The sequence below is a fragment of the Poecilia reticulata genome, linkage group LG3 (genome assembly GCF_000633615.1).
Source record: "Poecilia reticulata strain Guanapo linkage group LG3, Guppy_female_1.0+MT, whole genome shotgun sequence".
Taxonomy (NCBI): Eukaryota; Metazoa; Chordata; class Actinopteri; order Cyprinodontiformes; family Poeciliidae; genus Poecilia; species Poecilia reticulata.
Genome location: NC_024333.1, coordinates 7,278,216 through 7,288,971, shown reverse-complemented (window position 1 = coordinate 7,288,971; position 10,756 = coordinate 7,278,216). Strand labels below are relative to the sequence as shown.

Below are 10,756 nucleotides of genomic sequence, written 5' to 3'. Positions count from 1 at the left end.
AAAGCAGACATGGTGTCAAACCTGAAAATTGATCAAAGGAAAAGAGGCACTAAGTAAAAATAACGAACCAATTGCCTTCAGAAATCCCATTTCTGAAGGCAATGAAATGGGATTTCTGAAATGGGATTGCCATGAGCATGGGATTGCCTGGGATCTGATGTGGATCAGATGTATGCTGATGCTGAGAGTGTGATTTAACCTCAGCATATATCCAGATGTTTCACAAAGGCTCAAAGGTCTGTTAAGAGAAAGCCACCAGAAACCCTATCTAAAGTTTCCCAAAGTCAAAAACAAAATTTTGATTTTAGGCTAAATGCAAAAGAGCAGGAGTGTAAAGAAAATGCTGCACATCATTCTGAAACATAACAATACAAAGTTCTAGTCACAGTCCAAGCAGACATCAGACTGAAAATATCTCACAAGGATCGACCGCTCACATTCAAAGATGTTTTCCATAAAATCTGATTTAGCTTAGACTTGTCTTTGTAGAAGAATGGGAAAATACTTTACTCTGTGAATATTTTCAGAGTATTCTCATTTTTAGAGCCCAACTTTGCGGCTCAGGAATAGGCGATTTACAGAAGAAGAATCTGAAGAGGGAGGACGAGGACACTGAGGAACCACCAGCTGAGGAATAGGAGGAAGAAGACAAAAGAAGAAAAGGATGCCCAAAGAGGTCAGAGTTTAAGTCACTATAGATTTGTAATGTAAGCATTCGTTAGAGAGACTTAAGGTGTGGGGATAATTAGAGCTAAGGTAACATTAGTGAACAGAGTTTATTGTGATGCATTATGAAAATTAAACATGTGTTCATGTCTTTAGCTGAATTTCAGGAAAAAATATACTGAGCTGCATCTACTGGGAAAAAAAGACTATGAATCTGTGTTTGCTGGAGAGCGAGAGGTGGATAAATTACCTGTAGGTGTCTTTGAAATACTTAAAATGAGGGTCTGTGAAGTTATCAGTAATAGTTCTTCTAACAGTGGTCAGTAGGAGTGAAGGTTTGCAAAAAAAAACAAACTAGATGGCTATGTTTTCTTTTGATTCAAACCCCCCTGCTTTCTCAAAAACAAGCTGAAGATCAGCAAGAGGCTTTTCAAAAGTGAGACCAACACTATTTTATCTTCTCATATGTAAATCTGTCTCTCTTCCCGCATCTCTAACTGTTGCTGCACTTCTGACCTCTGACCCTCCACACTGCCAGGATATTCTGAAGGAACCCAGAGGAGCATCCCACACTGGAAGAACTGCTCAGTCACCCATTGTTTTCTTAAACTGCACATCACACAAACAATAAAATATTAAATGTAACTTTTTTTTTTGTTGGTAGTAAATCTAGTTTAGTTAGGCAGTCATTTGCAACTCTATTGTTGCACTTTGACCTCTGACCCCCAAGAATGCCAGGAAATTCTGACTAATGCCCCTTTTCCACTGGCTCTACTTCTGCAGCTCGGCTCGGCTCTGCTTCAGAGTGAACGCGTTTCCACAGGCCGGTGTTCGGTTATTTGAGGATCAGTGCCTCAGTGATTCTTGAGAAGAGGGACAAAATGGGTTTAAATTCGTAATTATTCCTCGAGCTTATGTATACAAATATGACAAATAATGTTTTGGAAATGCAACGATGCTAAGGTGCAGGCCCTCAGTTGCAATATTTTTTTTTAATTACATTTTTAATGGACCTGATCCAGAACTTTGTCAACCTTTATTATCTGACAAAAATAAAGGTTAAATTATTTTTAATGACCCTATTAGTAATATTTTTACTCAGTTTTGAAGACAAATGCTTCTCAAGAAACAAAAATAAATATTTAAAACAAAAACAAAGTCTATCTGATGGATTTGACAAAATGCCAAACTACCTCAATTTATATGACGTTATTCTGAAGGAAGCCATATTGCAGCTCAGGTCCATGAAATCTTTACAACATATGGCCAAATCAGAATAGAAATGCACTCTGAAAGGTTGACTTATTAAAAAAAAGAAAAATTAGTCCCTAATGATGCTTTGTCAACATTTCCTGTATTACAAGCCCTAATCACGGGAGCCAGTAAGTGTTGTGTGTGGGGAATATGTATTATAGTTTTCCCAACACTTCAACCATCAGATTTCTGGGTTTCAGCCAATAGCTCAAATATAAAACACATCTATTAATTTCCAAGCATTTATTGTAAAAGACAAAAACAACACAGGATTTGATGAGACGATAGAGGAACATTCTTTGCTTTCTTCTTATTTATCTTTCTCTTTCTGCTCCTTCTCCTTTTTATCCTTTTCGGCTTTGGCCTCTTCTGCCTCGTGCTTTTTGATGAGTTCCTCCACTTCCTTCTGTTTCAGTACCTTGATTCTTGTTTTGCCGTCTTCTCGCGTCAGGGTGGCAATCTCAACTGCAAGAGTCACAACCGAGTCACAGTGTTCACAGGACTGCCCGCATCATTTCGGTTTTCCATTCATGAATTCCACAGTTTATCGGATTTTATTCTAATTTAAAAAAAATCTGTTATGAGTTAGTTTCTCTGACTCTCACCTTTCTCTGCTGAGAGCTTGCTGACGTCCATTGTTTTGTTGAGGACTTTGACAGCCAAAGCCAGGGCAGAGGACAGAGTCATCTCTCCTTCTTTGTAGTCCTGCTTCAGCATAGAAACAGCAGCCTGAAACCAAGATAAACACAATTAAATAGAGTCCAAGGGAAAAATAATCAGATGTAGGGATTTGAAGTTGCGGGGTTTTTTTAGGGGTGCAAATCAATCAAGTTTATTTGTGTAGCACATTTTTAGCAATAAGGCAGTTCAAAGTGCTTCACATCATAAAAATGCAAAAATACAAAGTCACAAAAACACCACACAGACAATAATTCAGAGAGCCACCAAACATTTTGGATGAGTGCCACCATCAAAATCATCATTACACATCAAATAGCTTGGACAATGTTCCATTTATTGACTTAATATTGGTTTAATAGATTAGAATTAGTTCAGACTTTGATTAACTCATAACATTTGCTTAAACTTTTTTGCAGTAGTTTTGCCGGCATCCAGCAGATGGCACCACCTTAAGCGTAATCAGTTGATACAGAATTAAAGATGCTGCAAAACCGAAACAGTCCAAATGGATTCTGCTGTGGGATGGAAAATGCACTTTATGTAGTTCTGTTTTAAAAATATACATATACACTGATGAGCTCCTTAAGTTTCAACAGAACTTATTCAGGAGCTGCATGACAGAGCAGCGTCAGCATATTCTAAAACATTTAGATATTTATGTTATTTAAAGATGTCGGCCCTCTCGATAAAAGAAAATAGAAAATTGATAAAAATCAAAGTAAGATTAACTCATTAATCGATGACTTGCATCTCTAGCTGAAACCTTCACTTTATAATGGAAATTCACAGGAATTTAATCACCAACAATTAAAATACAGTTTGTATCTAGTGCACTAACACTGATGGTTATAACTGAGGTTGTGCCGCCTCTCATTGACGTTCAGCAGAAATTTCAGACTTTCAGTAGTCTTGTCACGATAAATTTTACTGGATAATAAATTGTCCTAGACGTTATTGCGATATATAGTAACATTGTGGTTTTGTATCCATTTTCAAGTAACGTAACTGTAGTGGAAAAATAATGCAAGTACGCTCTCTCAAAGATAAATAAACTTTAAATTATAATGAAGATTTAACACTGAAACTGGAAGAAATTGTAAATATCCAAAATAAACAAAACAGATAAAAGGAATTATGAAGTCTCTGAAAACAAAATTATTCATTAAAAAAAGGGGTTAGTTGAGAACAATGAACCAGAATGAAGACTTTTCTCATCCAGTTTTTGGTAGAAACAGAAAAGAAAAATAAATAAAATAAACCATGCAAGTGGAAGTTATTGAGCTTGTTTAAATTGATCATGGGATTAACTGATTTATTGCGACAGGCTTAACTTACAGCACTGTTGTTGCCGATACAGGTCGCCTTCCAGCCTCCGTAGTTACCGCTAGGGTCGCTCTGGTATAACTGGAAGCCGTAGTGTTTATCCCAGCCCATGTACAGCAAAGAGACGCCAAACGGTCTCTTACCTGTCGAGACACCAAGCGCCGGTGATCCAGTAGTTCCCTAAAGTCAACTTTACACTGGGTCAGATCCACGTCTCCTTCAGTAACCTGAACATCTCACCTCCAAACTGTGTGTAGGCTTGCTTTATGTCACACAGAGCTGTGACCAGCTGTTCGCAAGGAATCGGCTCCTGGTACTGCAGTAAATATCTGGAGAGAATTCAAACAGGTTAGGTTAACAAGCCACTTGTTCAGTATTCAGCTTTTTGAATTTTTCCTGGTCGATGCTGACCTCTGTGCAATAAGTCGCAGCTCATTTGTGAGTACGTTAGCATCTGATGTGATCCCAGCAACACTGCAAGCCATATCCCTGAAAGAACAAACACATAATTAGCTTTCCTCCAACAAAACCCATTTAAAAAAATGGAATCAACAGGTTTTTCTTTTTTGTAAGAATGGGAGTCAATGTGTTTTTCTTACTCGTTGAGCTTGTAGATCTTCTCGGAGAAGAAAACCTCATCAAGCAGTTTGTGAATGTTGCGTCTCTCAGCTGCTAACAGCACACCGTCATTTGCGAGAATCCCGAGGCACGTTCCGGCGTGGCCGATTGCTTCCATGGCGTACTCCACCTGGTACAGACGCCCTGCAAATTATAGTGTAAATGACATTAAAATACTGAGATATAACAGAGTTACAAGGTCATTTAGCTAACATAGAATATGTTAAGGAAAACCCCAGAACTAAAAGGTCCTAGTCAAATCTTAATTTTCAACACAGAAATTAAATAAAACTTTGATTGTTGCTGTGCTGAATATTGTGTTTCTAACATTTAAAGCAGTGTTCAGAAATTTACACAAATAATTTATTTGTACAATTTCTTTAGTAGCACAATACACTAACAATAAGGAGTGGATTGATCAGTAGATCAATCAATGGGTAGGAGATTGGGGTTGTCAATTTTCCCTGATTGGTGATTGATGGATCAAATACTACAAATACCCACACCGCTAAGTCTAAAACTCAACCAACACAATAATCATAAATCTATTCGAAACCCTTTACAAAAAAGGAACACAACTTGCCTTCAGGTGAAAAGATGGTTGTCCGGGAGTCATATCTGCGTGACTAAACCACAACCACCATTAATTAAATAAGTAAAGGCTCATTAGATATGCTTTACATACACATGACATTTTGAATGTAAAAAGCAACGTAGCTACAAACCATTTTTCCTGGTCACTGGAAATATCCTAAAAAAAAAAAAAAAACAGGACAGAGAACAGGACAGTTTTTAAGCAGCAGAGATCATGGACAAACAATGATGGCGAACGCTAAATCATCCCTCAACATTAATCTAATATTGCAGATATCGCGCATGTAGGAAATAAAAACACGTAATATTTTAATATTTTTAAACAAAAATGTGCACTTGTGACTCTTGAGGACGCTAATTACGCTTAAAACTAAACCGTCTTATAACATCCACTGACAGCTAGCGAGTAGCTAACGAGTGCAACAGAATGAATCTGCATTATCGCAGCATGCTAATGTGTTAGCCAGCTAACTGGCTGCTTTAAATGTGGAAGCGTCTACATTATAAACGTCATTTACAGAAAAAACTATGCTTGCGGTTGTCAAAATTAACATATTGAGACACAAAGGCAGGCACCGACTTATCATTACCTTTAGAGAAATCCTCTAAGTTGGCGTACTTTTGCTTAGGTTGATCCAACACTTTCAGTTTGCCGTTTCCTCTTTCTGACACCGGCGTTGTGCGGTAGGGATGTCGCGGCTCAGCAGCGCCACCTGTCAGCAGGAGGACCGATCAATCTCCGGCTCTGCATCATTGCACCGGTAGTGATGCAGAGCTCTAATGGCTGCAGTGTCCACTCAAAAACAACAAATACATAGTTAAATATATAAATAAACTTTCAGCGTTAGGATGACGTTATGTCAAATTATAATCAATAAACTTCAACACTTTTTATAAACACCTACCAAGGTTCAAAGTTCATGAACTTTGAACCTTGGGGGGGAACCTTCTGGGGGAATGGAGGAAACTCTTTTATTTTCATTTCCCCCCCCACTCATTTTATGTCCAAGGACAGTATCTATGGAGAGCCATAATATTTTTCTGTGAAAATACCGCTCACGCTGAAACAAGCGGCGGAAATAGGTTTTCTCCATAAGGTGTCTGGGCTCTCATCCAGGATTATTTATTGTAAGAATATCGACAAAATAATTACTAGAAATCTCTTACAACTTAGTTGAAAACGAAAGTTAACTTAATATGACGTTTCAAGTTCAAAAAGTGGTAAAATAAATGAATAAATAAATTTTTAAAAATCATTTTACAAAAACCTCCCGTCGTCACAATGGACATTTGCCCAAAACAATAAACCTCCATCAATCACCCCGTATGTTCTTAATTACTCAAATTAATGGGCGGGTCTAACAGTTACCAAAGTAATCTAAACAATTCCAAATATATAAATTAATTACAGATTTGCAGGGACGTTCTCACAATGTGTTAAAATAAAAATGGATAAAATCAGAAAATCCTGGAGTTTGTCTTTGAATGTAGAGATTCGACATGAAGATTCTTTAAAAATGACAGAAAAAGAGACGATATTAAACATCGGGGAAAATGTTATTCCCAATGTTATCTCCAGTTTTTGAAAGTTGTCCAGGAAGTCTGGGTCTCCCTTCTTAGGCTGCTGCCCCCTCGAACCGACCCCGAAAAAGATGGATGGATGGACGGGCGAATGTTTCTTGTAATATCACATCTGATGTTGTTGCTCTTAATTTCGGAGACAAAGGCTGACCTGGTTGGGTAAAGCACTTTATTGCCACCTAGTGGACATATTGGAGGACAACATGAGCGAATCCACTTAAAGGACTCGGGTCATGTTGAGTTCATTATTCCTTAAGTGTAGGACATTTACAAAAATGTTTTAAACCACAACGAAATACACATTATAGCTTATTATAAAAGCAATGTTAGATAAACAACCTGCTGAAAATTTTAGACTTTTGTTGAATCACAAGAGAATTTACGATAAAATATCTACTACACAAATATTCAGTTCAGTGTTCCCAGCATGGGTCCAGAATTTGGCTTAGCTGCCATTTTCTTTTATAGTCTACAGGGAAGTCCGAAATTATTGCAGACTGTGTTTTTATTAGTTAATAAGATGTTGTCACAGATAATACAAGAATGAAAAAAGTAGTCTAATCTCAATCTGCCAGGAGTATTTATCATTTTGGCCGTAACTGGACATGAACAGGCCATGTTTTTTGCTATATGTTGAATAATCAAACATTTTTGTAAAGAAATACCTAATACTGCTCGTTATTTACTATTCAAGACTTTAAGGCAAGAGTCCCCAAACTTTTTCCTGTGAGAGCCACATAACTTTTCCCTTCTTTTCCCTTCCCTTCTCTGGTGGGGGCTGGAGTCAGTTTGTAACAGAAAAAGTGTGACGATTGTAGGAGTGCCTAAATGTAAAAATTTATTGTTTTTCAGAAAGCACAATCAAATAACATTCCCTGGGTTCTTCACAGAACAAAAGTCAGGAAATAAATAACAACACTATTAATTAAATAAATAATAACCAAATAACCCTCTCTGGGTTCTTCACAGAAAAAACCCAGGACGGATTATAGTCCGTATTTTCCGAACTATGAGCCGCACCGGACTATAAGCCAATACCCCAAAAGTTTTTTTTTTTTAAACTAGTAAACATACACACAGTGGCGCAACTACACATAATTCAGGTGGATGCGAAAACATAGATCGGGCGCCTTAACTGGGCGCCTTCTTCTTCGTCTTCTTCTTTAGATTTCAACAGCAGCTTGCATTCATTATTGTTGCACTACTGCCATCTACTGGATCCTAATAGCTATACCTCAAATTCACATAATGATCCCAGTATTATTTAAAAAAAAAACGAAAAATCTTCTTTTCCCCTCAATGTTACTTAACTGATCAACAACATTCTGAAATTTCAATTCCCTATTAAAACTCAATTCCGTTTTAATGGGTGCTTTCTTCTTTAAAAAAAATCCACATATAAATGGCTTATAGTCCGGAAAATACGGTATATAAAAAAAATATCTGAATGCTCTCTGGTATTGTTCAGTGGGCCGGACCAAATGTGGAGGCGGGCCGTAGTTTGGGGACCACTGCTTTAAGGCCACACAAAAAGAAAGTCTCAAGGATATTTAAAGGGGTGTTGGGCTGTATTATGTATTTTCCAAGCGCATAGTGCAATTTTACAGCACATTCAAGTAACTATATTACCTTCAGTTGTTACAAAAATGCTGTATATATTTTTATATAAGTAATTTGACTTCACAGTGTCTCTTTAAGAAGCTCCTACCCTCTCTGACATCATGGCAACACTGCTCTATTATGCTGTTTGCAACCATTCTTAGGAGTGCTGGACTAAGAAGTAGTCTTAGTCGTATATTGAGCTCAGCAGATGTGCAGTTCCACCAGGTGTTTGCTAATTGCTGCAGCCGCTAGTCTGGAGGAGCTGAGAAGGGAGGGCTCCGGCGGGAGAGGGGGTAACTGTGTGGGACTGAAGCTTGATCTGGAGACTGCAGCTCTAAGAAGGAGCTTTGTGGAAATAGTTGGGGCTTTGTGAGAGCTAGCACTTAGGCATCCCTGAATGGTTGCCATGGGAGATTCAAAGATTCCTCCAACATGCAAGAATGAATCAAAGCAACACTCCAAGTATGTTCTCGATGACAGAATAACATAATAACATGATACGAAGCTTAAAAAAAATAAATAAATGTACATAAAATCCTTTAAATATAAGGCATAGATAGTTTTCAACAGTTTTATTATAGCTCATTCACATTTGTAGAAATGATCAATCAAATCAACACGAATCAGTTTATACAATCTGTGGAGCGTAATTTGAACTGTTCTGGCTGTTAATTAAAACCAAATGGTGCAACAGCAACAACAACCACACAGTGCAAGTTGTAAATGTCCTCACTGGCTGGCAGTCAGGTGAGCCAGATGTTTTCCTGCTTTCTCCTCTACTGTGCATTTTGTCCGTAGGGGGGGCCGGGTGGGAGGTAAGGGCTTAGAGACCGGGGCCTCCAGCAAATATGAGCTCCAGGGCAGCCTGGATATCGCCATCTGTGGCCTGCAGCGCCCTCAGCATCAGCTCCTCGTCCTGGATCCCCATGTCCCTGAGCTGCTGCAGCTGGGACTGCCAACGGCCCTGGCAAAGCAAGAGAAAAACAAAAAAAACGTGTTCAGAAAGAATAACCTTTTATCCAAACGCCACCTGGTTAACATTTTGTTTCTCATTATCCCCTAGAAGAAATGAGCGCACTGTGGGTTAGCTCACCTGTAGAGCAGACATGTTGGTGGCCTGCAGAGCTTGCTGCAGAGCCTGGCTGAAGAGATCATTACTGACTGGTGTGCCAGCTGGCATCGGGGCTGAGCCACTGGAGGGGTCCATCTTAATCAAAGAAAAAAATAGAACAGAGTCGCAACGCTGCCAGGTTTTTGCAGGAACGAGTATTCTCCTCTTGATAAATAGGAGGCAGTAAATCCGGGTCGGTTTTCGACGTCTAACCTGACTCGACGTTGTCGGGGTAACGGCGCTGCTGTCGGGCGTGCTGGCCAGGGCCAGAGCCGTCGCGAGCTCGCTTTGCGTTATCGGCCGAGGCCCCGTCGCTCCGCTGTGGCCCAGTGAGACGGGCCGCATTCCTGGCGGGAACCCGGCTCGGCTAGAGGGGCCTGCCGGACTCCCCTGTTGACACACACTCGAATAATCAGCCCGCATCCGTATCCATTGCAATATGGGAGTGTTGGAATGGAGTGTGTTGTCTTTGTATGAGGTGTGAGAAAAGACTTACAGAGTGGAATTCCTCCTCATCATCTGACATGCCTTCGAACATGAAGCCGCCTGCCAGAAAAGAGATCCGACTAATTTTTAGGGAATGAAACGGTTAATCGGATTATTTGTGACGAGTCGATTACTGGAATAATCATCGACTAATTGAGCAGGGTATCTATGGGTTTTCAGAGTTCAATTTAAGACCTTTTTGATGCCACCTTGAATAAGATTTAAGACTTAAAAACTGTAAACATAAAGGATCCTGCTGGATTATAACCAAGCGTAACAAAAACTGGGAAATTTCTGGTGTTCAGCTAACTGACAGAATATTTGTACTCATCCATAATAACTAGCAGGATATGTTGGCATGCAGTTAAAGGTACCTTCAACCGCCTCGAGTGACACAATGTAATATTTCTGCTAGACCAAAAAGTCCCATGAGAAAAACAAACAAACTACGTATACAAAATTAAATTGTCCTGCCGTGATCAAATTTAAGACCGTTGATTAATGTATTTAATATAAATTTAGATTTTGAGACATTTCAAGGACTTAATCTAAGACACCTCAACTTAAGACTTTTTAAGGATTTGCAGACACCCTCTTTAGTAATCGATTAATCGTTAACTGGAGAATACAAACTCAAATACACGTCAGGAGTATTTTTTAACTGCAGATGCATCCTTGTGTAACAGTGTTTAGGTTGTAGAATCCCACTTGCTTTATGTATCAGTGCAATGGGGAAATAGCGCCCCCTCTCTGTGTGGCTGGTTATATACTGCTGGCTCCTGTACTCAGTGCCAGTCTGTGAAAGCTGCGCGAGAGGTGAGTTGCATTATTCAGCACACC

At 39.1% G+C, this 10,756-nt stretch overlaps 2 protein-coding genes across 3 annotated transcripts in view; both read right to left on the bottom strand.

The window, feature by feature from the left end:
- Positions 1-2,148: 2,148 nt before the first annotated feature.
- psma4 (proteasome 20S subunit alpha 4) lies at positions 2,149-5,846 on the bottom strand. Its single transcript, XM_008404746.2, has 9 exons — positions 5,727-5,846; positions 5,268-5,293; positions 5,126-5,168; positions 4,524-4,686; positions 4,336-4,413; positions 4,165-4,253; positions 3,937-4,067; positions 2,526-2,649; positions 2,149-2,385 (listed from the first exon to the last, which is right to left on the bottom strand). The coding sequence occupies exons 2-9, from the start codon at positions 5,268-5,270 to the stop codon at positions 2,231-2,233; spliced, it is 786 nt and encodes a 261-aa protein (XP_008402968.1). The 5' UTR covers positions 5,271-5,293; positions 5,727-5,846; the 3' UTR covers positions 2,149-2,230.
- A 3,030-nt stretch (positions 5,847-8,876) lies between these two features.
- LOC103462150 (ubiquitin-like protein 7) overlaps positions 8,877-10,756 on the bottom strand; it is a 4,657-nt gene continuing 2,777 nt past the window's right edge. For both annotated transcript variants that reach the window (XM_008404747.1, XM_008404748.2), the window contains exons 8-11: positions 9,927-9,976; positions 9,644-9,820; positions 9,413-9,526; positions 8,877-9,283 (exon numbers count right to left, since the gene is read on the bottom strand). In XM_008404747.1, the coding sequence (XP_008402969.1) occupies positions 9,143-9,283; positions 9,413-9,526; positions 9,644-9,820; positions 9,927-9,976 (482 nt within the window). In that variant the 3' untranslated portion in view covers positions 8,877-9,142. The remainder of the gene's footprint in view (positions 9,284-9,412; positions 9,527-9,643; positions 9,821-9,926; positions 9,977-10,756) is intronic.

Coding starts and splice junctions, on each gene's coding strand:
- psma4 (XM_008404746.2), bottom strand. Junction 4,687..5,125: donor AACCATCTTTTCACCTGAAG/GCAAGTTGTGTT, acceptor TATAATTTGCAG/GGCGTCTGTACCAGGTGGAG. Junction 4,068..4,164: donor AGCCTACACACAGTTTGGAG/GTGAGATGTTCA, acceptor GTGTCTCGACAG/GTAAGAGACCGTTTGGCGTC.